At 52.9% G+C, this 27,173-nt stretch overlaps 1 protein-coding gene across 2 annotated transcripts; it reads right to left on the bottom strand.

The window, feature by feature from the left end:
- Window positions 1–1,919: 1,919 nt before the first annotated feature.
- COPZ2 (COPI coat complex subunit zeta 2) lies at window positions 1,920–13,621 on the bottom strand. Of its 2 annotated transcripts, none has more exons than XM_065422735.1 (9): window positions 13,502–13,621; window positions 12,354–12,422; window positions 10,402–10,483; window positions 9,602–9,693; window positions 9,123–9,178; window positions 8,379–8,456; window positions 7,474–7,525; window positions 4,238–4,276; window positions 1,920–1,967 (listed from the first exon to the last, which is right to left on the bottom strand). In XM_065422735.1, exons 1-9 carry the CDS (start codon window positions 13,619–13,621, stop codon window positions 1,920–1,922), a joined length of 636 nt encoding a protein of 211 aa, XP_065278807.1. The 2 variants fall into 2 exon arrangements, with proteins under 2 accessions (XP_065278807.1, XP_065278806.1); XM_065422734.1 differs by having other exon boundaries at window positions 12,354–12,428.
- Window positions 13,622–27,173: the final 13,552 nt, after the last annotated feature.

Below are 27,173 nucleotides of genomic sequence, written 5' to 3' on the forward strand. Positions count from 1 at the left end.
AAATCACCAGCTGTTCCCTTTTCTCAGAGAGACTCCTGGCCCTACAGTGCTGTGAGGACACACTCAGCAGCCGTGCGGGCTGAAGGCAGACCGGACCTACATTTGTTTTTCATGTACACTAGGCCATGAAACAAATCTGCTGTCCCGAAGTAAAATAAATATTTCAGCCCCCTCAAAGCCATGGTACGAAGCCGCAGGGTGCAGAAGTTCACTGCAAAGATAACAAATGCAGGCTCCCCGGGAGCGCTGCTGCCACCGAAGGAAAAACATTTAACAAAAATAGACACGTCCCAGGCTGACGCTGTGCCTGCGTCCGGAGTGATTTTAATGGATGAGTTATAAACCCCTCAAAAAATCAAGCCCTGTAATGGAAAAAGTGACAGTCTTAATTCTGCATGGCACAGTAATAGGAGCATGCCAGGACCCACATGCATTACAGACAGGAGAGACCAATAGGGAAAAATGACCCATGTGCTATAAAACTTTATTTGTTGATCATAAAAGACGCTGGGCATGCCCAGTTTACAGAAATGGATTGAAATGTACCAAGCCCTCGCTGAAGTAAGTATCACACAGCTAGCCAATTCTCCTTCATTCAATTTTCATTTTTTTTCTTGCTATTGATAATCTGGGGTGTTAAAGGGAAGGAAATGATCATTCTGAAAATAGGATTTTTACTTTAGTGATGTTTGAGCCGACAGCTATTTGCAGCAGGATTGTTTTTACAAAATTAACGACCGCCAAAGCTGCATGAGAGAGGCAGTGCTGCCTAGTGGCTGGAGTGCTGGATTGGGACTCAGGAGACCTGGGTCCTATTCCTAGCTCTGCCACTGGCCAACTAGATGACCTTGGGCAAGTCACTCCCCCGCTCTGTGCCTCAGTTTCCCCATCTGTATAATGACCTGACCTCCTTTGTAAAGTGCTTTGAGATCTACTGATGAAAAGCACCTTGTAAGAGTTTGGGGGGGTTATTAGTGGTCGTCATTGGGATGTTTTGAATCTTACTCTGACAGGGTGACAATGATTCCTGTGCACTCATCCCCACCCTGCAGGTGGGAGGATGTGACAGTGGCACTTACTTCACGCCGACCCACTGCACAGGCATGGCCATCCCCAAAAGGGATCAAAGCGCTGGTTGCCTTGGGAGACAGCGGAAGAGATTTTGGAAGTGGCTGAAATATTCTAAAGAGCCTAGGGCAACCTGGATGCCCAAGCCCCATTTGTTTGAATGAGAAAAGGGCATGCAAATCCCTTCCTATGGTTTTGAAAGTCTCGGGCGGTGTCTGTAGGGCCCGACCCTCACTGAGGAGCAAGCGAGCATTGGCTCGCTGTGTTGATCAACAAGTGTGCCGGCACTAGTAACAGCCCTGCAAAAGAAGGAGCCAGCTCTTTACTGGTGAAACTGAAGATTCAACTAGGGTATGTTCTGGCTCTGCTAGTACCAAACAAATTCTAATTGACTCTCACGCAGCGCTTTAGGTGGTGTAACTACAAATGATCAATCCGCCTATTCAGTCCTTAAATAATAGTAATAGTTCTGGAGTTCTTTATGGATCTTGGGCCATGTTCTGCTCTCTGTTACACCATTGTCAATCTGAAATAACCCCATCGACATCACTCCTCTTACACTGAACAGAATTTGGTCTGTTAACCAGTTAATTCTCCCAACCCCCACCCTCCCCTTTAGCATGCAGAGAATTTCATGGTACCAAGACCGGGTTTAAACCCGTGTCCGTGGAAGGCTGGAGTTCCCCCAGGAGGCGCGGCCAATGTCAGCCATCTTGCATCCTACCCAAAAGCTTTGATCAGACTTTTCATGCCAATTTGCAAACGGCTAATCGAATAAGGCGAGGAATCATTTGCCGTCGCAGTTCAGACCCATCCAATCGGGAGGATCCAGGCGCTCTCCTCTGGGACGTTCACTTTAATAAGGACCATTTAATTTGCTCTTTGGCAGATTGCAGAACCTATTAAGGAAGTGGGGGGAGGGAAAGGAGAAGAAAAACAGAGAGACATTAAGCCCCACAGCCTCAGGGATTCTGCAAATGGATTACGACTCCATATGACCTCAGCAGGACTCCTTCACGGGCACCAAGAGACCCATTTGGTGCCAACATAAACCTGCCCCATTCAAGAGAGGGAGATTTCTGATTCTCCATGAGACAAGCAGGGTGGTTTGCATCCTGATTTCCCTCAAACAGCCACTAGGTGGCAGATGTGCCTCTTCGATACAGCAGGCGTGGCACCTGTGTAGCAAGGGCTCCTGAGAAGGGGGTGAATTAGCTCCTTCTGCCTGTTTATTTCTACAGCTGAAGAGGGCTCTACCCGAGCCAGCAAACTCCATTCTAGGAGTTAGGTATGTCCGGGAACCCCATTTTAGCCTCAGTCGGCATCCTGGACACTAAGCACCAATCAGCAGGTGTTTAAAACCAGGCCCCTCGCACCTGTCCACCAAATACCGTTCCTGATCCAACGTAGAGGGTAGATTTTTTTCCAAGGAGCAAAGACATCAGTGCTGATGGGAACTGGCTTTAGACCTTACTGGGCACTCCAAGCTGTGATCACCCTGGAGACACATGCCAATTACCTACCACAGAGGGCGTTTAGCAGCCAGGAAAGGGAATCCGGTGGTTGGGACCATTACAACAGGTGACCACGTACTGTCAAAGAACCCAGGCAACTCTAGTCATGGTTTAATATAATTTTTTAGCCACCCCACCCTCAATCTCAAATGGGCTTCTCCGTCCAGCCGTCCTGACCACCCGGCAACTTGCACAGCTGAGCGTGTCTATGGGTGGAAACGCGCTAAGCCCCCTGGGACGAGGGGAATTAGTACAGAAGAGAGAGGCAATTCCCTACGAGTGGTATGATGCCAGCCATGCACCAAGGTGAGTGGGCACAGCACGCACTGGCTGCACTGTGTATACAGAGCCGACACCGGGGCAAGGAGGTGTTTTCCAGCTGGGTCTTTGGAGGTGAGGGAAGGAAGGGGTTAAGGGAAGTGACTTGGGTGCTGCAGCCACAGGCAACAGAGGCATGTGCAGAGAGGGGCCCAGCTGTGGGAGGCACTTACTCGGCCTGGCGTGAGAAGGTGGTTAGTGCTGGGTTAGACACGGACAGCCCAGCCGCAGGGCTCATGCTGACGGGATTAGTCTAGACAGAAAGACCTGCAAGGAGAGAGCGCATGAGGGGCATCGCAAGGTTCCTGCTGATACTCCCCGGCAGACCCTGTCTTTCCAGCAGCCTGGAGAACTCCCCCTCCCCCCGCCCAGCATGTGATGTAAGGAGCCTGCCCAGAGAGGGACGCCCTGTCTCCAAGCCACCCACTCACCTTGCCCCATCCTGAGTGGCTATCTGAGGAACCAGGTGGAGCTGGGGGCTTGGTCTGCCGACTCACAAACCTGCTGTGGGCGCTCGGGCGCGTTGTTACAAGGCTGGACGCAGCAGAGCCAAGCCTGCTAGCGGCACGTGAGTTCCAGGCATAGCACATTTCCATTCCAATGTTTTCCCGGCCTCCCGGCCACCCCCAAAGTGTTGCCTAGTGGTGAGAGTGCGGGAATTGGGAGTCAGGACGCCTGGGTTCTGTTCTTGGCTCGGGAAGGGGAGTGTGGTCTGGTGATTGGGAGTCAGGACTCCGGGGTTCTAGTCTAGAGGGAGGTGGGTGTCGGCTGGGGGGTTAGAGCAGAAGATTAAAAATCAGGACTGGTGAGTTCCCTCTCCTGCGTTTGACATGCTGTGCGAACTTGGCCAATTCACTTCACCTCTCCGTGCCACAAGGCCTTTAAATGGGGCTAAAGATACACATCACGGGGGGCACGGAAACGTCTTTGGCCACGGAAAGGGATATTGACACACTGCTGTGAGTGGGACCTGGTGATTTAAAGGCTGACAGCTCCCAATGTTGGGAGGTGCTGTACTGATGCTACAGGTGCAAGGGATTCCGACAAACCCCTCCGTGCAGACAGCCCCAAGGGGTAGAAGAACCCCTCTAAGGGTCTGGGTGCCCCCAGGGACTGGGACTATAGAATACCCACTACTCCTCCTTGTGTGACAGCCTTGCCAGGGCGCTCCCAATGGCTAGCAGTGTGCCCTGGAGCTGATCCCTGCAGCGCACGGTGTCTATCTCCTCCAGGCTGATGCCCCAGGGGCAGTCACTTCACCAGGCCTCCTCCACTGCCCAGGAGCTGCCCTCCCATGCCAGCCCCCAGAGAGGAAAGGGGAGTCCTGGGACCCTTACCTGGGCAACGCTTTGCTCAGACAGAGGGCTGTCGTCCACCTAAAGGAAGGAAAAGGACAGGGAGGTTTAAGGAGGGAGATGGCTGGGGGACGGGGATGGGAGCGAGTTGATGGATCAGACAGGGTACATGGGGGGAGCAGATCAGAGGGGCTCGGATAATTTATAGTGCGTTCATGGTGCAGGTGACAATGGCCAGGAGGCAGAGTGGGAGCTAACCCGGGGCAGCCCGAAGGGAGGCGCAGAAACCAACCTGCGGCTTCCCTGGCTCTCTCCAGGCTGCGCCTTTCTGAGCTGCAGCCTCTTGCCTTGGCTTGGCGGGAGGTGCAGGCTGGCAGCGAGGGCTGAAGCGTGGGTGGCCGTTCTGTGTAGGTGCAGCTTGGGGCTGGGCTGCGTGCGTGGGGGGGAGATCACGCAGGCTGGAGGGCAAGCTCCCCTCCACTAGACGTGATGGGTGCTGTGCTAGGGTGTGCGTGCCTGCACCGCTCCCCAAGGGCGCTAGCGCGTCTGCATGCGCCTTTGCCTACAGCCAGGCCACCTGCTTTGGGATCCCATCACTACAAGGAAGCTAGGTAGATGCAGGCTGGCTCAGCACTTGGATGGGGGACCCTGCATGAGATTTTTCAAAAGCACTCATAGGGACTTGCTTGCCTCATTCCTTAGCAAGGCCCTAAAGCCAATGCCTGAGTGTGACAGGGTGCTAAGCAGAAAGCTGCTAAGCCAACCCTTTGTCACTCCAGCTCCAATTAAGGGAGGTGAGTTGGAGATGGGTGGATCACCTGGCCTTAACTGGGGAAGCTGGAACAGCTGCTGCCTCATCAGGATGGGGCTGGATAAAAGCCCCAGGGGCCGGAAGCCAGGACTGGAGCTGGGAAGAGGGGGAGTAGCTTGTCCCCTCTCTCCTGCTGGTAGACAAGCAGAAAGGGATTGTGTGTATTGTGGTGAAAAGGTGGTGGGAGCACTACTTGTAAAATAAAGCACCAGGTGAGCACTGCAACGAAGGACTCTGAGTGACTTTCTCAGCCCAGCGGGGGCAGGAGCCAGGTGGGCCCAGCAGGGACCCTGCTACACTGAGGCTAGGGTGAGCTATTCTCTGGAGAGTCAGATTTGGGGCAACACACAAACCTGAGGTCATTCTGACTGTTTGCCAGCATTAAAGACCCGTAGGCACTTCGGGGCATTAACCCCAATGACCTGGCCTTGTTCCCAGTCAGGTGATCGTGTCCTAATTTCCCTCTGTAGGTTCATCTGAATGAAACAGGCTGCACTTCCTGTTGTGCTGGGCGGCTGTTAAAACAGCTGCCACGTTCCACCCCGGAGGTGGCTGCATTTCAGCCATGAGTGGAGTGAGCCCGGCAGAGCCCTCCCCTGCCTTATGGGAGTTTTATGAGGTGAAGCACTTTGGGATCCTCAGACAGAGCCGTGCACGACATTACGACGGTTATTCTTATTGGCCCCCACACAGGCGCATTGCAAGAGAAACCCTGATGAAGGTTCGCTCAGCTGCCCTGCAGTCCACGGCTCAGCCCCCTGGAGCCCCTTGGAGTGACATCACGGCGGTGGAATGCTGTTCTCCTTCCCAGCTGCCTGTGGCCACGCCGCTATCAGCCCAGGGCTTGTGTTACGCAAACACCGAGCGCGCCAGAGAGAGCAGCGCCTCCCGTCACAGCTGTTTCCAACAATCTTGGGGGGAGCTGGATTAGGAAACGCCATGCGGCTGGCGTGTCCGCTGTATTTGTTTACTCTGTTCTCAAATAGAACAACCGCCTCCGCTCTGGCTAATGACATGCCCGGGCAGCTCTGGGCTCACATGCTCCCATTGCATCAGTACAGATCAGTTGCTGTGGAAGAGGCAAGTCTTGCTTGGGACAGTTCTACTTCTCCCCTTTGCTTCCGAGTTAGGCCCTGGTCCAAGCACGGCAAGCGTAGCTCTGGACGTGCTCAGCGGACAGCGCACAGCTAATGTAACTCAGTGTGTTCACGGAGCCCTGTGTGCCCTGTGGCAACCATGCTGGATTTTCCACCCCCACCATACAACAGTGCATGCTGGGAAACTCTGCTGGCTATCCGACAATGCCTTAGCTGTTAGTGCACAGGACTGCCCGTGCAGTGTGCTCTAGGATATCCTCCTGGGAGGCAGGACGACTGGTTAATTTGATTACATCTACTCAGTTAGACCATCCAACAGCAGGACAACCATGTCAGAAGCTGGTAATGACTAGATAACCGCGTCATGGGCAGAGTTGTTATACCGTAACCCCACAAGGTTCGGGACCCAGCTACGCCTTGACGTGAACTTTGTACGGGGACAACCTCAGTACAAATGGGTATTGCTGAAAACTCCTTAGCAGGCAGCGAAATTCTCACTCTGTTAGCGTTGCTTAGATCTCTCCTTGAGCCCAGAGTTCAAATGGGACAACCCCAGAAGCAAGCACACACGGCTACTCCAGGCTTGGAACGATCCAATTAGCTTCAATCCATTTTGAAGGCACTTGATGTTTATTTAGGAGAACTTTGTTTTTTTACAATATTTTTATCAACAAACTCCGTCCTGGCCGGAAATAAACGTGGATACTCCTTGCTAGTTAGTCAAAAGCTAGCAACAGTTGAGATTTGCAATAGGTTTGTTGATAAAAATCATGTGCCATCGTTAATATTCCATAATCATATCTGTCCGATACCGTTGAAGGCAGCAGGAGACTCTAGTTCTCTATGAGAGTACGGTATCCTACTGGGAACATTTTAAAAAGTGCTCAAAGCCCAGCAGCTCTGTTTAGGTGCCTAAATGGGAGATGTTGGGTGCTGGGTCCGTGTGAAAATCTGTCCCTTCCCGCTCCCTCTGTCAGTTTTGTTTGTTAAAGATTTGGGGATGGAGCAGAAACTAACAATGAATAAGAAAACAGAATCTCTCCAAGCCTGACAGCCACTCCAAAGTCACCCGTGGCATGCAGAAGAGGGCGTGACCTACCCAGCTAGCCCACGGCCACGTAGCGGGGCCACGTGTGACATGCTTAGAAGGAAGTGACCTCACACCTGCTTCCCAGCTGGCCGCTGCCTATTTGCCGCCGCTGGCAGGCACGGATTCACTTTGCTCTGAGTTACTGGCGATGTAATCAAAGAGAACAAACCCGTACGCCGCAGGCTCCGAGACCGTCTGGGGTGGAGAGAGTTAAAGAGGGAGATTAAAGCAGAGGGCTCCAAGGGCAGAGAAGTGAAGGGGAGCAGCGGGAAGCACTCACCCTGAAGTTCACCTTCTGGATCACTTGCTGAGGATCGCTCTCCAGAATCACCCTAGGACCAGGGGGAGTAATGGGATTTTCCAATCAGAGCACAGCTCTCTTAAGGGCGCTTTCATGGTGCGTTTGCTCCCCATTGCTACAAAATGGGACGTGAGTTCTGAGCTGGGGCAAGGGGCCAGATGGTCAGCCGTGGAAACTGACCCCCTCTCCTTGCCCCAGGAACGGGTACAGCATAGGCCCTAGCAGGGCAAGCTTTTCCCCCCTCCCCACCAGCGCACCTCAGCTCTGATAGGGCACTGGACTGGGACTCAGGAGATGTGGGTTCAATTCCCACACTGGCCTGCTGAGTGGCCATAGGCAGGTCACTTTCCCTTCGCTGTGCCTCAGTTTCCCCATCTGTAAAATGGGGGTGGTGATACTGCCCTCTTTTGCAAAGCGCTTTGAGAGCTCTGGACAGCAAGGTGCGCGATGTAAGAACCGGGTCGTGGTGTTAGCGGTGGGTGTGAAGTTCCGTTGGCCTGTTCGGTACTCGGCTGACAAAGGGGTCGGCTAGCGCCGACAGTGGCTGTGGTTGGTCCACTGGGGGCTGGATTGAGACTTGCCAAACTCAGTTCACGTTGGCCATCAGCAGCCACCAGATGGTAAAGGCTCTGGGTTACTACCGACATGGGCTAGATTTGAACTGGAGACCCAGAGATGGAAGGTTCGTGCCCTGAGCCAGCCGCCGGCCCGCACCCAACACTGTACTGGGAACCTTAGCTCTGACGCCTCCTTCGTCCTCCCAGGACCTTCAGGCTTTTGGCCTCTCTCCCCTCAGTGCCTGACTAGCCCATCTGCCCTCTCCCTCTCTTCCCCGCCCCAGCTCCGAGCGAAGCCCCAGAGAGCAACTGCACATGGTGCCTCACCCCCCGTCGACGATCTCATCTACCACGAGGAACACCCCGTCCAGGTTGTCCAGCAGGGAGCGCTTCTCTACGTTCTTCCTGAGGGCAAGACAGTATGAGCCGGTGAGAGTTTGGGACGCTCCGTAGCACCAGCACCCAGACCCGGCACTGCTCCGGAGCCCTGAGACCTCCCCCCACTCCCAGCCCCCTTTTCCTCCCAGTTGCTCAGGAGACCAGAGGGCCTCATGTGTTGGGGGAAAGGTGACACCCGCTGTCTCATTCCAAGGCCCTGCAGCGGGAACTGGTCTCCAGCTCTACGGCATGCCTAGCATACGGGGGTCTCATGCTGAGAGCAATCAGCTGGGAGCCAGGTCTCCTGGGTTCCCTTCCAGCAACAAGAGCAGGTGCGATCTAGTGGTTACAGCGTGGAATAGGAGTCAGGACTCCTGGGCGTCGCCACTGAGTCTCTGGGTGACCTTGGGTGAGTCACTTTCCCTCTCTGTGCCTCAGTTTCCCCATCTGTAAAATGGAGAGCATAGCAGCCACCCCACAGTGGGCTGCTATTGAGGTATTCTGCTAGCACCCATGGTGTGCTAGGCACTGCCCGTACCCCAGGCTTTCAGGCTTGATTCCTTCGTGTGGGTAAAGGGCTTTGAGACAATGCAAAGGGCTGATGTTATTAGAGCCAGTTTGGGACCCTGGAGCCTATCCCTGGGCAATCTTGCTAGATAGGATAGGGAGCTCTGGCCGTCGCCATGCACTCACCGTAACATGTGACTGAGGGAGTCGAAGAGACAGGCGAGAACTGCCACTAGCATCAGCTAAAGGAGGAGAAAGAGACATGGATCAACGCGGCGCAGAGCTGCCCACAGGGCCCTCCCTCCCACGCTCTCCCAGCAGCCCCTGGGTCTCAGGGTGCCTGACAGACAGCAATCGTATTACTGGCAGCTGGACAGAAAGCCATGGCTACAGCGTCCACAAGTCTCCTAGGAACATGCATCGGGCACGTCAGGGAAGAGGAGACAAATCCCCCCTCAAACCCCTGTGGGGCAGGGCAAGGGCAGACAGAGCCGGGGCAGGGCCTGAGGACGTGAAGGGCCGTCCATGTGCAGGACCCGGTGAGTGGGAACGGAGCGCCTCTCTCCCACAGGACAGGGTGAGCGGGGAAAGAGAAGAAACTCCCAGCAGCAAGCGGGCCCTCCCGCTCTGTTATCCTCTGGGAGGAGCGGGCCCCAGGGAGTTACCTCATTTTCCTGGGAACTCCCCACCACGTAGAAAAAGAGGTCGATGCTGCTTTTATAGACAATGGTCAGCCCCTCCAGAAAGGCGATCTCACCTGACACAACGGGAGGGAAGGAGAAGGGGGGGAAGGAGGCGGTGTTAGGCTGGCGCTGAGCACAGATCTCTGTAACGTAAGAACAGGCCGTCCAGACGGGGAGATGGGACGGGAAACCTGGCTCACCCCTACAGCAGGGCAGCGGATGGAGCATCCACACCATGGGAGGGCCATCAAATGCTTTAAGTTCCTGGTCGTCTCCTTTCGCCATCAACAGTCCAGTGAGCCCAGCATGGCAATGCTGCTTCTGATTTGCCAGCAAGTGACTGTGACGGCCCCAGTGCATTCTGGGACTCCTGAAGCCTCTCCACGTCTTACAGCTTCCTACCCACCCTTGGACGCAGTATCGTAAACGGCACGGGGCTGAACTAAAGACCTCGTCTCAGGTGTTGCAAGCTCCGCTTGTCAACCTCCTGGGCCAGCGGTTGCGTGACATGAGATGTTGTACAGGCCTTGCCAGCGTCCTTGTGCTATTCTTTGGAGTGATCTGAGATGATCACCTCCAGGGTGTTATCGTCAATATCGTGACCCCTCCCTGGACTGCAATGCCAGTGGGAGAAAGACGTTATCACATAACCCAAGGGATGCACAACTGCCGGCAAACTTCAAGTAGCACCTAGCGATATAAACAGCCAGTGGCCTGCAGGAACATATAGGAAAACCCTCCTCTCCATCTTCTGGTCCCCTACCCAAAACTCAGCTACTTACTGTCAGTTTTGTGGGTTTTATCGAAAACACTCCTCTCAAAGGTCTTCTGTTCTTTCGTGGATGGAAAGGTGTCGTCGTAGTACTGCAGGGGACGGGAACAAAGGAGTTAGAGCAGCCATGGGACCCAGCCAATGGGACAGGCAGAAAAAGGAAGGAGAGCTTGGCTAGATGGAACCAATCATGGACAGAGAATCAATCCAGAGACCCCAGAAAGGCTATCTATACTGACAGGCATGTTCAAGAACAGTTTGGAGTGGCTGGGAAATCGTCAGGTAAATAGGTTTGGGATCACTGTTTATCTCAGCAAGTCAAGGCCGCTTCATTGTCCCGCTTCAAATTCTTTCCTTAAAACTTGCCTGGGCAGTGGTGCCCTCAAAACCTGGCCATCGGAGAGGTGTGATGAGATCGCTGCTTATCATGCCCACCAGTACCGTGTTAGTTCCATGTACTCCCCTCATTGGTATGTCTCTCGCACCTAGCCCCCCCGGGCTCCTCACCCATGAATGGGGTTTTTAGATGCTACCGCAATACCAATCATAATAACCTAGAAGTCGCAATCAATGTCCATTACCCCGGGAGCTTCCATAACAATCACAGATGCAAGAAATTATAAAGATCAACTAGCCCAACACCCAGCCAGTGTATATAACGCAGTCCCGGCCCACTCAGCGGAGGTCTCAGAAAATACCATTCTGTCTGGGGTGAACATTTAAAACGGCAAATGCTGCTAACATGGGGAACTTGCCAGGTGTCTTACAGACAGCTATGAGGACAAGGCTCATAATTTGAACAAAGGCTGGGAGGAATGGAGACAGCAAAGCAAGTGACTGATGGGTTTTGTTTGCTTCCTGTCATGTTAGTTCCATGATTTGTGTGTGTGTGTTAACACTTAACTGTATATAGGTGTTGCCTGATCTATTGATTGTGTATTAATTACATTGATTACACTCTGAGGTTTGGTAGGTTCTTATCCCAAGATCATGCCCAGTAGTATAATTATTATCACCACCAGTGGTCGTCCACCTGGCCTCTCCCAAGGCTCAGAGGCTGGGCTGCTGACACCCCTATGCCTAAGGCATACTCCCCTCTTCCTTGTTTGTATTTCCTCACCCTGCTACTGTTGGGGTACCCTTCTCCCATAGGTCACTAGTCAGATTAACTCAAGTTTATTAGCATATATGTCAATTAGTTACCATGGCATTCTTGTGGTCAGACATCTGCTGATGTTCCTAATGTAAAATATCCCAAACTGCTACAGACTAGCATCTTGTGGTTACCTGTCAGCCGTTCAGTCACTGCAGCAGCATTCTCTCTTGTGGTAACTTACGATCTAGGTTAGCTATTGTCTTACAGGCCTTGTAGGCTCATGACGTTGCTGCCTTATCTAGCAAGTACCTACAGGGCACACAGGCCTCCTGGAGGAAATGTGTTTTGAGGAGGTCTACCGGCTCAGGTCAGTGGCAGTCTTCCAGGTGCTGGGAGATGAGCATGGGGACATTACAATCACAGGACCCAATCCTGCAACTGGATCTGTGCTTAGCATGCGTCCCAGCTAGAGTTAGCAAAGAGCTTCTGAGAGCAGGGTGAGTGTCATCACCCCCATTTTATAGATGGGAGAACCTGAGGCACAGAGAGGTGAAATGACTTGCCCAAGGCCACACAGTGCCAAGAATAGAACCCAGGAGTCCTGGTGGGTGCCCTCTGTGCTGGCCCATATGGCCAAGGACTTAACTTTTGCCCAGGTAGCTTTATACATCTCCTAAAAGCACGCCAGGCTGCGGCACAAGAGAAATTAACCTTGTCTAGAACTGCCATGGAAGGGCAGAGGCCTCCATAAAGCCATGATGCCCCTGGCTTTGCTGCTCGCCCCACAGGAGCGTCTTGCCCACCTTGCTGGGAGGCCAGAGACCTGGGGTTAGGGTTTTCTTCTAGGGCAGGTGGGTGGCATTTACCTTGGCTAAGAGTCGCTGTCCATCATTGTCCAAGATGAATATGGCCTTGACTGTGTAGAGGGAAGGCTCCTGAAACTGACACAAGGACAGCGTGAAGCCAGAGGCTGCATCTAGCAGCCCCCAAGGTATGTCCAGAACCCAGGTGCCTCCCGTGCCCCAGGACTGGGTCTGCAACCCCTCCCCCCCATCCCCGAGTGACCCTGAAATGGGGCCACAGCACAGTTTCCTCCCAGTGAAAGCGCACAGAAAGCCTGGCACTCTGCGCCTGGCCTTCTTCTGATTCACTTCCATCCCTGTGAAGCCAAAGGCCCCGCTCCATGCCGGAGCCCCAGGGCCAGAGGGGATTTGAGGGCTGGGGTGGTCTGCGAAAGGGTCCATCCAAACCCAAGTTCTGTCATGCACTGACTGCTCCAGAGTCCAAGTCCAAGTGTACCACAGAACCTGGGCCGAGAGGACTGAGATGGGCCTGGCACGGGAACCTGGACTGGGACGGTTCACAGGGACTTGGCCCCAGAACCAGAGCTGAGAGAGGGGCCTGGCCCCAGAACCTGGACTGGGACGGTTCACAAGGACCTTGCACCAGAACTGAGAGAGGGGCCTGGCCCCAGAACCTGGACTGGGACGGTTCACAGGGACCTGGCACCAGAACCAGAGCTGAGAGATGGGCCTGGTAACAGAACCTGGACTGGGACGGTTCACAAGGACCTTGCACCAGAACTGAGAGAGGGGCCTGGCCCCAGAACCTGGACTGGGACGGTTCACAGGGACCTGGCACCAGAACCAGAGCTGAGAGATGGGCCTGGTAACAGAACCTGGACTGGGACGGTTCACAGGGACCTGGCCCCAGGCCCCCTGAGATCAGCTGCTGCAGTAGGCTCCCCTCCAGCCCCCTGGCACTGCCCTTTTCCCCAGCGCTGTCCCCCCTGCCCCCATCTCTTCGGCCCCGGGGGCTCTGCCTCCTGGGACTCCCCGCACCGGGGTCTCCCCCTGCAACCTCCCGGAACCCCCCTGGCTCTTGCCCGGGGGTCCCCTCCCCGGCTCTGCCCCCGGAGCTGCCAGCGCAGAAAGTTTTGCCCGGCGGCCGGGAAGTTGGCGGAGCCCCGGTCCCCGGGAGCCGCCCGCGCTCCCGTCCCCGCAGTCCCCCGTACCAACAGCCTCGTGGGGTCCATGGCTCCCGCGGCTGCTGCAGCTGCCCGGTCCCCGCCGCTTCCGCCCCCCAGGGCAGCCCCTTCGGGGTGCTGACGTGGCCGGGCCTCGGCCCGCTGCATCCCGCTGCACGGAGCGCTCGGCCGGGCCGCTCCGCCCCATGCACCGCGGGGGGGGGCAGCCGCGCCGCGCCCCCTGGGAGCTGTACGAAGGGCGTAGCTGGGGGGGGGGCTGCAGTCCTGGGGGGCTGGGCTGCCCTCGCCACTGGACCATCTAAGGAGAGCGACCCCCAGGGCAACCTGCACTAACGGGGGGAGGGGGAAATCGGGGGTCCCCCCCCAACTGGGATCCCTCCACCCGCAATAGTCGAGAGCCTGCCCCCACCCCACCAGCCTTGCAATAATGAGGGGGGCTCGTAGCTAAAATCAGGCGCCTCCCCCGCACCCACCACACTCAGAAATAATGGAGGGACCTAAGGTGATTTCCCCCCCTTCCCCCAACACATTAAGCTGTCTCCTCTGCAGTCAGCAATGGGGGTGGGGGGAGAGATAGAGAAAAGTGGGGGAGGGCTATTCCCTCAATGGGCTTCCCCCTGCACCCTGCAATAATAGGAAGGATCTGGGGGGACCCCACGGCAGCCTGCAGCAATGTGGGTGATCTGGAGAGCTGTGTCCCCCCACCAAAAATATCAGGGAAGATGGGAGGATCTGGTGGTTCAGGTGAGTCCATGTAGTTATGTATGTGTCGCCTGGGGTTGCGGGCAGGCGGAAGGTGAAGGCCTGGCAGATGGCCCAGAGGTGTGTCTACATGGGGGCTCTTCGCAGCAGGCGTGGGAAGATAAGGATTCTAGCTCCACTGTGGAAGAGCTCCCGGCTAACCTGATCCCTTGGGTCCGGCGGCTCAAACTCAGGGGACCTCTGTGTCACCTGTGGAGGGGACCATGGAAGCAAGAAGAATCCAGGGCAGAGCATGGGGAGAAAGAGAGAGTGGGTGGGTGTGTCTGTGCATACTCACAGCCGGGCCCAGGAACAGGCTGGGATTGGCACAGGAGAGAAAATGGCTTGTAAGAAACGGGAGCTAATAGCGGAGGAACAGGAACCAGCCTGGCTGGAGAGGCATGGGGACTGCATCAAGGTGTTATGGGGTTCTGCGTGCTCAGTTGTGTGACGTCTCAGGCAGGCGTCCGTAATACGCTCTGAGCTGGGGCTTCAGGTTATGGGAACTTAAATGGGGGTGATCAGAAGGTTTAGTGACTGGTGAAGGTGATCTCTCTAATCACCCAGTATCTGAGTGCTGCCTTTTGGGTGGAGGGCACTTGTCATCAGGGGTCAGATGGGACAGGAGAGATCACGGCTTTTCTGGAATAGCTCCACGGGGAAGCGTCTGTTTCTCTCCCTCCTTCCTGCATTCTGAGGGTCTGGGGAGCGAAGTCTCTATGGGATGGCATGCGTTGCACGTGCCTCCGGAAGTAGCTCTGATTCCTGTGGAGCAGGTTGGCGGGCTGGACCGAGTAGGTGGGTGTACATCTGAAAGGGGAATTAGAAGATCAGGTGCAGTAGCCTCAAGGGCAATCATTTTCAGTGTGGTCTGTGCATTTGCCTTTGGCACTGCTACCAGAAGCAGCAGCAGACACGCTAACGTTAATCCTTTCTTTGTCGGTTCTCGACGGCACCTGTTGTCCTGCCATCGACCATCAAATATTACAGTGGAATATTACAGAGGACACATTCCTGTAATCCCACCAATTCTCTCCTTCTCTGGGCCCCCCTCTAAGACACACACCTCTGTGCTCTTTGGCTGTACCCGGCTATTCAGCCGCACACCACACACACCCCAACACACCAAACTCTCTCTTTTGACATTAGGTAATTCAAGTCTCATTACTCATCCCCGACGCTGCTGAAATGGTGTAACAGGGTTGCTTGCTAGATTTCTCAATGACTCACAGAAATGCCACCTGTTTTACTTCCTTGTTTGCTGTCACCTTTGGGATTGCACGCAAGTGATGAGATGGAAGGAGACAGACTTCTGCACTGGTGACTGGGGGACAGATCCTCTAAAGTTCCCAGCATGTTGGGTGCTGAGGGTCAGAATAGGGGGCCGCTGAAAAGCTGGCCCTGAGGACTGGGTGATGGGCTCTTTTGCAAATCTGGCCTTGGCTGTGGCCCTTATTTTCACCTTTCAGCATTGAACTTTTGAAGCTGTTATAGTGAATTTCCAAGAATGCCTGTGCCCCCACGAGAGACGAAGCCTGCAGACTTTTGCTGAGGCTTCACTCCCACTGCTGTCTGGGAGTTCTGCCCGAGCGAGGACTGTAGGATTCACCCCCATCTTTAGAAAATGCCCAGCCATGACTCTTCTCTGTGGAGGAAAAGCTCTTTCCTCCCCTCCAGTAAGTTTCCCTTTTATATCTCACAGTGATTGGTACCATTCTCTTGTACGTAGAATCATAGAAATGTTGGGCTGGAAGGAATCTGAAGAAGACATCTAACCCATCCACCCGCAGTCGGGCAGGCTTAAATCATAGAATATCAGGGTTGGAAGGGACCTCAGGAGGTCATCTAGTCCCACCCCCTGCTCAAAGCAGGACCAATCCCCAGACAGATTTTTTGCCTCAAATGGTCCCCTCAAGGACTGAGTTCACAACCCTGGGTTTAGCAGGCCAATACTCAAACCACTGAGCTATCCCTCCCTAGGCCATCCCTGACAGGTGTTTGTCCAACCTGTTCTTAAAACCCACGAGTGATGGGGATTTTACAACCTCCCTTGGAAGCCTAGTCCAGAGCTTCACTATCCTGGGAGCTAGAAAGTGTTTCTTAATATTTAACCTAAATCTCCCTTGCTGCAAATCAAGCCGATCCCTTCTTGTCGTATCCTCGCTGGGCATGGAGAACAATTGATCGCTGTCCTTGTCACATCGCGACTTTCAGGGTAACCTGCACTGTGTACCCAAGTCTTTCTTTGTGTATGAGTCACCCGCTGCAATGACTTCCCAGCCTCCACATGGGTCATCCCTGGGGATTGAACGCAAGACCCTCTGGAATAAATGCACAGACTTCTGCCACTTGAGCTAAAGGAGTAAAGCCATTAATTGGCAGCAACAGTAGGCTCTTATCCTCGTATGTAGGCCACTGAACCGGTAGGTTATACTTATACTAGCCCCTTTCATAGTCAGATGCAGAAAACAGTATCTAAAATAGCCTCACAGCGCCCCTGTGAATTAAGTAGGTACCATTGTCCCCAGGAAGAGTCAGTGGCAGAGCCAGAATTAGAGGTTTAGGCTCACAGTTCCCATCACGTTACAGCCTTTAAGCCCTGTAACACTGGAATGTATTGGGCCAAGTTCAGTTTGGGTAAATGCGTGCAAGCTCCATGGAAGTCAATGGTCCTGGGCTTGCTTATGCATGATCTGAATCTGGCGCCATGTCTTTGGAGCTGTTTTAGTCAAACCCAGGGCAGCTCCTCCATTGTCGTGAGGCCTAATGAACTTACTAAAGATACTGATGTCAGACGTAGAGGGTCCAGTTGTCTGGATCTGTTTGGAAACTGATGGGAGATGTTGAGGGAAAGGTTGGGAAATATTGCAGTGCGGGAGACTCCAGACTTGAAGGGTTAAAAAGGACAATGGAAAGGTTTTAACCTGTGTGTGTCCGTCTGTGTGCGCGCGCGTGCTGGGGATGGGTTGATTAGGGGACAAGCCACCAGCAATAAACGACATCACTTCACCCCTCCCGAGGAACTACGCTTTTGGTCTATTCCATTCTGTCCTGTGCTATAGAGGTTCTTCTATTGCTCATCACTGTAGTATCCAAGCGCCTTCCAGTTACTTCATTTAGCATCGTGGCCTTTCCTCTCCCTGTCTCTTTCCAGGGGCAGAAGCGTGTGCAGCAGAATGTCATAGCGTGGCTGGGTTTTGTTTTATTTGGAAAATAGACACATTGCTCTGGGTTCATGCTAGAGAAGGCGGGTCAAAGAAATGCGCCTTGTCCCTGGAACAGAAAGTGGGGAGGTGTGAGATAGTCTTGGACCAGCCCCTGGGAAAGTTCTACCTCGCGCCGAGATGAGCCGAGGGTTGCACAGGCAGGCCTCCCTCGGCCTCCCATCCCTCCTAGTGCCAGAGACTGCAAAGGGAGCGTGCTGGGCACAGCAGGGGAAGTCGCGGAGCGCTCTGTGCTCTGGCAGAGGGGCAGATACTGTGAATTAGAGCAGTCCCGGCGCTGTTCTTACTTACTCCAGGAGCTGCACTGACCCATCGGGCTACCCAAAATCTTGCTTCCTCTCTGCTGCAGCTCCACAGCACAGACTTGGGGCCAGAACATGCTATAGAAGTGTCTAAGTATGGTTGTTATTATTAAGGGCTTCGCACCCAAGCTGTGCTGTCCCTCCACGCAGCCAGTTGGTGGGGATTTCAGTTTCCTGCAGCATGCTGCGACCTTTTCACTCCCGGCTGCCACATGCTGCTTCTGAAGAAGGCTGGCTGTCTCTTTCCATCCCCCGAGCAAAATGCAAGGGATGCATCAATTAGCAAGGGCTCGCTTCGGCCCTATTGAAGTCCAGGGGAGTTTTGCTCTTGATGTCAGTGGGAAAAGGCCTAGGCCTTAAACCAGGCATGCACCTCAGTGCAGGAGATGAAGGCGTTTGTGCATGAAAAGAGGATGGAGAGCAGAAGCCTTAAAAAAATATCCTGATGAATGTAAGCGTTGGTGAGAGGTGATGTATAAACAGCTATAGGGGCCGGAGGCCTCTTTCTCTCTCTTGAGACTGCTAAGAAAAGGCCAATTTGGGTCCATTCTGAGACAGGGGCTTGTGATGGAGGGACACTTATTAATTGGAAATTGACTAAGAGTTGAGACCCACCAAACTCATTCCACTGAACAGCTGTCAGCAGGTAATAATGACTTTTAGTCTCAACTGATCCGGACTGAATTTGAACGGATGGCATCCCCTCACTAAATTCATTAGTCCAGTCCCACATTTAGAGGTGTCATTAGGCCGTTTAGACCAGTCCAGCAAAACCCTCTCTATATAATATAGTAAATGATACCGGAGCAAGGCAATAGGGAAAGGCGTAAATTATATGATTTGCAGCCAAACCTCAACTGTCTGATTGGCATGGGGAAAACTGAATTAATCTGGACAGAGGAGGGTGCAAGGAATTGAGACTATTCAGTGCAATTGGTGAGTATTGTGGGCCATGATCCTATTTTGGATAAACAAATAAATAAAATATGGAGATATACCTATATCTCATAGAACTGGAAGGGACATTGAGTCCAGCCCCCTGCCTTTACTAGCAGGACCAAGTACTGGTTTTTGCCCCAGATTCCTAAGTGGCCCCCTCAACGATTGAAACTCACAACCCTGGGTTTAGCAGGCCAATGCTCAAACGACTGAGCTATCCCTCCCCCAAACAAGGTTCTCTGATACTTGAGGTTCAAATAAACCCGACTGGGCAGTATCACGGATGCTTAGATTGTCAGCTCTTGGGGGCAGGCACCGTCTTTACGTTCTGTGTTTGTACAGTGCCTAGCGCAGTGAGGCCCTGATCCAGGACTAGCTGCTACGGTATTACAAATAATAATCATTGTAGCGCTCTGTCCCGATCCTGCCAGCTGATTTGTGTGGGCAGGCCCCTGGCCATTGATTTCATGGGGCCTGCGTGTGGTCGCTAGGATTCCAGCTGCACGGCTTGGATTCCAGGATCAGGGGCATAGAATTCCTTTCTTGGCTGCTTCTTAGTGTCCCCAAATCAGATTAACTCTGAAGAGTGCAGACCAATGCGGGGAGCAGTCACAGCGGTTAATCAATCATCACATGACTTGGACATTCGCAACTCCCTTCAAATAGCTCAGAAACGAAACTAAAAATAAATCCATTCAGGGACAACTAGATCGGATTGCATCAAACACCCCCTCTTCTGCACTTCCTTTCTATGTAGGACTCTCTATGCTGCGGGGAGAATTGAATTCCATGCAGTCACAGTTGCTTTGCTGCTCAGGGGACTGGCTTGCTGGAGAGAAGTTTTGTTTCCCTTCCTCTTTGTAAATGTGGTTAACCCCAGTGGGGTTGACACCCTAATTACCCTGACACTGAGGCTGCATGTGAAATCAGAGACCTGATTGCTAGTCTAGGGGAAATCCATCTTCCACCTTCTGCTCCTAACAGTCTAGGAGGAGTTTACATCTAACCTTCCGGAATTAGCCGGCTTATGTAGGCTTATGTATGTGCTCGATGGCCCACCTGTGTCAGCTTTGTCCTCGTTGCTCGGGCTTGTATACCATGCACCCAAAGTCCTGTTCACCTGCAGACAGCAGAGACGAACAGAAAGCAGGTTCCTTGCTCAGAAATCACCAAGTCTGCCTCTCCAGTGAGCTCTGTACCCCAAAAACCTCCTTCTCTCGCTCTCAGGGTCATACTCACAAATGTTTCTCCAGGCTTTCAGCCTCTAACTCACACAAAAGGCAGCTGCAAAACCAATCTATTAGCCCCTGCATTTACAACCAGGGAAACCCATCAGCCCACATGCACCTGCCCTGTGCCTTGGGCAGTCCCTCCATTGATAATTGCTGTTGTTGTTTCCTATATAAAGGGGCTTGATTGCACCTTCTGTTGAAGCTGAACAAGTGTGTTTGGCCCATCCATTGACTTTACCTAGGTTTGTGATTGCCTTTTAAATCAAGGACTCACCAGCCATTCTCACCTTTCAACATAACCCAACCTCGTCAGGCTTCAGAGTTATACAGCACTGCCTCCACATCCTCCTGTGCCTGCCCTGTTGCCTCAAACATCCTATTTATCTGCCAGGCTGTAAGCTCCCTGGGGCAGGGGCTGAGGGGGTCTGTTTTAGGCAGCTGTTTTCTGTGCAGCTATGGCGTTGTATAAATAGCAGTCAGCTGGGTGGTGCTGCTAAATGCCTTAGCTTCCTGCTGGAGCCGCCCTCAGTTAGCCACCCAGCTTCAGACAATTGCTGGGAAAGTTCCATCTTAAAGGGCGGGTGGAACTTGGAGCGAAACAGATTGGATGCTTTTCTAAAAGAGATGCTCTTGATCCACCACAGCTATTGGACCTGGAGCAGGAATTAATTCAGGGAAGTCCTATGGCCTGTGTAATTCAGGGGGGGCAGACCGGATGATCACAGTGATCCTTTACAGCCTAAGAATTTATGAATCTCTGTGATCCTGCCCATTCTGGTTGAGGGCCATTTTCCACAGCCCTACTACCGAGGGAGGCAAGCTTAATAGTCACAGAAATGTAGGCCTGGAAGGGACCTCAAGAGGTCCTAGCCCCCGCCATGAGGCAGGACCAAGTACCCCTAATCCAATGATGGGGATTCCACAACCTCCCCTGGGAGCCGATCATCCTACTTCACACATGGCTCGGGGGAGCAGGGTGAAGACCCTTTCCCTCCCCAGTTCAAATCCAGCCGAGGCTGGCAGCAACCCGCTGTGAACTACATGCAGTCAGTTGGTGGGCTGAGCCCAGCTTCCAGATGTCCGCCTCAGAAAAAAAACATTTCCACAAGTGGCATCTCTGCTGGTGGCCTGGCCAGAGAAGCCGAGGACTGACTCCTTCCCAGAGGGGCGGCAGGAGGGAACCTTGCCTGACACGGCCCATCCTGTGCCCTGTTCTGTGGATCAAAGAAGATCATTGGCGCTAAACAAATGTGGGGATTCACTGGGAACATGCCCACCCACGGGGCTGACCCTGTAGGGTCGCTGTCCTTGTGGTGGCGTGGCATGGAGCTGGGCCGAGCCAGCCAGCAGCACCCACCACTTCATGGTAAGGCTGGTTGGTAGTAGCCATCATTGATTTGGGCAGGAAGACCAGCCCTCGTAACGTGGATGAGTTGGGAAAGATACAAATAACCTGCTGGGATGTGATGATTTGTGACACTAATGCCCATTTTTGCTTGTTTATTTAAATAACTTACAGGGTATCCATCACCGGAAAGGCTTCTGGGTGCTGTTCATGGAATAATCCAATGGTTAATAACCAGACTGGGCTCATTGATATACAGACTTTCTGTGCACTAAACTCCCTTGCCATGCAGAGAGGGGCAGATGGAAAGAGGAGACGTTAAAGGCATTAGGGACCCAGTGGACAGAGCAATAGGCTGAAGCTTAGGAGACCTGGCTTCTCGTCCCAGCTCAGTCACTGGCCCGCTGGATAGGGTGACCAGATGTGCCAATTTTATAGGGCCAGTCCCAATAGTCGGGGTTTTGTCTCATATAGGCGCCTATTAACCCCACCCCAGTCCCGATTTTTTCACACTTGCTCTCTGGTCACCCTACCCCTGGATGACCTTGAGCAAGTCACTTTCCCCCTCTCTGTTTCCCCAAATGCAGACTGGAGAGCAATACTGCTATGCTCTGTGAAGTGCTTTGAGATCTACAGAGGAACAGCATTCCATGGTTCATCTTAAGAACATGAAGGATTTACAGAGAGATCTGAAAACTGCTGCAGGGAGTTTCTGACCAACATACTAAAGCAGAACGTTCCATAGACAAGGCCCTAGAATTAAGGGAGACTGCTCTGTGCCTGGTCTAAAACTGTCCGAAACTCAATAAAGTAAGCAAAGGCGTAGGACAAAAAATGGTCAGACAAATACCTTGGCACTAGAGTAAGGACCTTAGAAATCAGTGATTAGTCCCTGAGATGAGGAATTATGGGTCGGTGGTTAAAGCATAGAGCTGGCAGACAAGATTCCTTAGTTCTATTTCCAGCTCTGCCATTGACTCGCTGTGGGACCTTGGGTAAATCTCTTGACCCAGTGGTTCTCAACCAGAGGTACACGTACCCCTGGAAGTACGCAGAGGTCTTCCAGGGGGTACATCAGCTCACCTAGATATTTGCATAGTTTTACAACAGCCTACATAAAAAACACTAGCGAAGTCAGTACAAACTAATTTTTTCATATAGATAATGACTTGTTTATGCTGCTCTATATACTATACACTGAAATGTAAGTACAATATTTATATTCCGATGGATTTATTTTATAATTATATGGTAAAACAAGAAAGTCAGCAATTTTTCAGTACTAGTGTGCTCTGACACTTTTGTATTTTTATGTCTGATTTTGTAAGCAAGAAATTTTTAAGTCAGGTGAAACTTGGGGGTACGCAAGGAAATCAGACTCCTGAAAGGGGTACAGTAGTCTGGAAGGTTGAGAGCATTTAATCTACTCACAATATAATATTTTTAGGGTGTGTATTGCCGTGCGATCTAAGCAGCCATTATTTGGGATAATGACACTTACCAACCTCCCACGGGAGTTTGAGGTTCAGTTCCATGATGTCCATAAAATGCTTGGAGATCTTTGAATGCAAAGTTTCTAGAGTGGGTCAGATTAGGATTGTAGGTGTATTTTCCACTCATCCCAGTTCACTAGTGTGTCTGATTTACTTTATGGACCATCTGCTGTTTGAGAGGCAGTTGTGTCTGTGCTGAAACATAGATTGTGCCTCCTTTGGAGAAGTAGAGAAAGATTGGTTTTTCTGTGATGAAGCTTTGGATATTTAGAAGGAGACGTCCTTTTATGACGTTCTTTTCCCTAGTTTACAAAAGGCAGTGGCAGCCCTTTCTGGCTGGTTTTCAGTTCAGTGCTGGCTGTTGGTGAGGAAGATGTAGGGGGATAGCTCAGTGGTTTGAGCATTGGCCTGCTAAACCCAGGGTTGTGAGTTCAATCCTTGGGGGGGCCATTTAGAGATTTGGGGCAAAACTCTGTCTGGAGATTGGTCCTGCTTTGAGCAGGGGGGTTGGACTAGATACCTCCTGAGATCCCTTCCAACCTTGATATTCTATGATACGATATGGAGCCCCACACAGAGAGATGGTTACAGTAGTTCTGTGCAGTTTCCTGGAGTTGACTGTCAATGGTACTTGAGACTGATGGCTTATTCAGCCTTGCCGTCATAGCCCCATTGGATGGGGAGCTCATTGATCCTAGAAGCATCCAAAACCAGCCCTTGCTCAAAATCAAACCACTGGCTTGTGCTTCAATTAAAGGGACATGGTCAACTTGGAAACCAGCCCATTAAAAGTATTTTTGGCCCTACATCTGCCTCTGATCCCTTAGCTAATTTTTACATCACACTTCCCTCCCTTTTACAAGGCGTTTTTTCTCTCCTGTTACTGTGACCCATAGACACAACACAGGAAAATGATTGGGGGGAGGGGGCAGCAGAGGGGGAGGAAGAAACCGTGAAATTGACTAGACGCCAACTACTTAAAATAAACACACTGGAAAAATATTTTCTCTAATCCTTCCCTTCTAGCTGTCTCACATGAGACTTGCAAGAATATTAGGTAAAACATTTTCAAACAGTGTGAGGTTTAAGTTCCAGACCATTTTTAGTTGCTTTGTGCATAGTATTGTAACTGTTACCCTGTCTTGGGGTGTCATGGTACATCAATCCCTGGTGACACTCCTAAGCAAGTGCTGTTGGTATGTCTGCTCTAGTACCTGCTGGGCCTTTTGTAGTACTCCAACTACTGCAATCCTACCTGACACCCTGCCTGTATGGCCCACTCCTCTCCAATTACCACGGAATCGCCTGGTGACGCATGTTCCTCCTGACTGGGACAAAAAGAGGTTCACGCTGTCCTCTGCTGACCTATTGCTGATCAGCATATTCATCACAAAATATTATCCTACCCACTGTGACGGGGGGTTCTGAAGCTTCCCTTATAAACATTTGTAAAGGCCTTTGAAGATGAAGACGCTACGTGAGCGCAAAGAATTGTTCCTACTGTGGACAGCAGCCACAGCAGGAGGGTCCACCATGACGCAGTATAATAAGATTTTGAGGCAACAGCACCTTGAAAGATCACTGAGATGCAGCATCAAATCACCGCTGAGAAGCAGCGTTGAAACCTCGTGCCGTGCAAAGCAGCCTCATAGAGTCCCCGTTTCGTGTTAGCAAAGCGTCACCGGAGCAGGAGGGAACGGCATCTTGACGCAGCAAAGCTATGTCGCGTGGCAGCGATGGTTTGGGCCGTTGGCGTTTTGATGTGGCATTGGGTGCGTGGGTGCCCCGCAGCTGCATTTGATAAGGACACGTTTTGACACAAAGACGTCAGCGTGGGCGATGTTCTGGTGGGTTCTGGCCGTTTTATAAATAGCATTTTGGAAAGGGCCAGATTAAGACAAGCTGGGCCCCAGGCAGGCCCCATGCCATGGCCTTGGGGATAGCAGTAAGTTTCAGAGTGAAGACGAAAGGGTCAGTTCACACCTCTGAGCTGTTGTTTAAAGCTTTTCTTTGCACTCCTGAGGGCTAGAAACTTCTTTTTTTTTTATATGAAAGCTGAGATTCTGGTGTATTCATGTGAGTCCAGGAGCTGAGCCATAGGCATTGACCTATAGCACCTAATGCCAGAGAGGGATTAAGGTTTTGTGGGGCCCTGTGTGGTGCTAATGCCCTAATCTGACCCTCCCTGGGGCTGGGAGAGAATGAGAGGCTTCTTGGTGGTGCCGGGCACTGGCATTTCCAGCCCTTGTAGTGGGGTTGGGGAGATCTTATGCCTGCTTCATAATAGAAAGGATCATCACCATAGCTTATTGCTGCAAAACCGCAGCCAAGACCTGGAGTGATCACTTATCTCGAATAATTCCTTGGGAGTACAGGATGTTGACAGAGGACACTGCACCAGGCAGCCTTAAAGTATTTGCCTAGGCTCTCCACATTCACATTTGGGGTCATTCCTCCACTTCCACTTGGTCCTATAGTCTCCAGCCTTTGCCATCCCATCTCTCGCTCGGTTTAGAGCATGCCAGTGTTTTTGTTCGAGGTTCGTTCCTGGAAAGCGTTGTTCTGCCGGAGTCAGGGTCTCCAAGATCATCAGCATTTCCTGCGCCAGTTGGCTACTCTGTGGAAGGCTACTCTGTAGCTACTCTGTAGCCTTCCACAGGAGGATTTGGGGGTAAGGGATTTTTGGAGGCAAAATTTTTACTGGAATTCAGCCTCTTGGGTGGTGCAATGTGTCCATGCAACGGGCATCTTGGATCTTGCACCTGGTTTTGTCTTTCCCCTGCTAGAAAAACAGTGTGGAGAGTGTATTGGTACCGAAGGGCAGTTCCCAGAGAGAGGTAGGTAGCTCCAGGAGGCTGGGGGACCCCATTACTGTGTGTGTTTGACATGAGCTTTTCACTGCTTGTGGATAAACAGGTTTATGATGCAAAGGTCCAGGGAGAGATGGTTTTGAGGCCCCCTACAATGACAGTGGGCAGTTTAAAGGCAGGTCTAAAGCCCCCAGGTGGGCAGCGGGCAGTTTCGAGGCCCACACGATTGCAGTGGACGGTTTCAAGGCCCACGTGATGGCAGTGGATGGTTTCAAGGCCCCTGCGAATGAAGCAGGCAGTTTCGAGGCCCTCGGGTTGGCAGCGGGTGGTTTTGAGGCCCATGCGATGGCAGTGGATGGTTTCTAGGCCCCCAGGGAGTACAGTGTGTGGTTTCAAGGCTCCCGGGATGGCAGTGGATGGTTTCTAGGCCCCCGGGGATTACAATGTGTGGTTTCGAGGCCCCCGGGATGGCATTTTGCAGTTTCGAGGCCCCCACCCAGGATGGCAGGCAGCAGTTTTTAGGTGGTTTCCAGGCCCCTCGGTGGCATTGAGGAATAGTGTCATGTGAGGGTTACAACATGGCGTCCCGTGAGGGGTGACAGTAGGAGCTGCAAGGCCTAGTGAGAGCTTGAGAGCGAGGTAATGGTTTCACATGGTCGGGTCGAGCCTAGATTCTCTCCAGGCCTAGCCTAGAGGCCGGGCACTCACTCGCCATGGCAACAGCATGGGGGCAAAGGGGGTGGTAGTGGATTCGCACGAGGTGATTGGTCAGTGATGCTGTTATTCAAGCTGTTTGGTGGGCGGGTGTATCTCGCGGCTGAGGATGGGTGAGAAATGCTGTCGTTCAGCATAGGTTGCCCAATACGGTTGGTCTGCATTTTTGTCACTCAATGTGACGCGAGGGTAGGCGGGCGCAGTTGTTCTTTGGCTCATTGGCCCGGCGCTCCGTCACTGAAGCGGTTTTGGGTGAGGGCGGGGGCGGGAAAAACATCAGCTTGCCGATCTCCGATTGGGTGTTTTAGCTGCCACTCCCCAGGCTGTGAGGGCGGACGTAACTGCTCGCCCGGGGATTTGACAACCGCCTTGTCAATCCCCGTCCCTTCGGTGGCGGATTGGAGGGGATGCCGCGCGTGGGCGGGCTCAGGCCCGCTGTGGCAGGGAAGCGGCTGTTGGTGCTGCTGAGAGTGGGCCCAGCCGGCCGGCGGTGGCTGCCTGTGGGGCCGGGAGGGTCGCGGGTGCGGAGCGCGGAGATCGGGTACCGGCGAGCGGCCCGGGCCGGGGGGGAAGCGGATGTGGGGAGGGGGGCGCAGAAGGGGGGAGGGGAAGTGGAGTGTGGGGGGAGAGTGGAAAGGGGAGGGGGCAGAGTGGAGTGGGGCGGGGGGGAGGCAGGGGTAAGTTTAGGGTGAGGCTGAAGGGAATAGGGCAAGGGGCTGCTGGGGGCGAGTAGTGGGGTAGCTGGGGGTAATATGAAGAGGGGTAGGCGGTGTATGTACGGGTGTGTGTGTATCTATGGGGCAGTCGGGGGATAAGGGGAGATCAGAACTGGGGGGGGGGCTATAGGGAGATTTCCCCCCCCCCCGCTGGTGCATGTGGGGGCGCTGAACGTTCCCTCT

The sequence above is a fragment of the Emys orbicularis genome, chromosome 25 (genome assembly GCF_028017835.1).
Source record: "Emys orbicularis isolate rEmyOrb1 chromosome 25, rEmyOrb1.hap1, whole genome shotgun sequence".
NCBI lineage: Eukaryota > Metazoa > Chordata > Testudines > Emydidae > Emys > Emys orbicularis.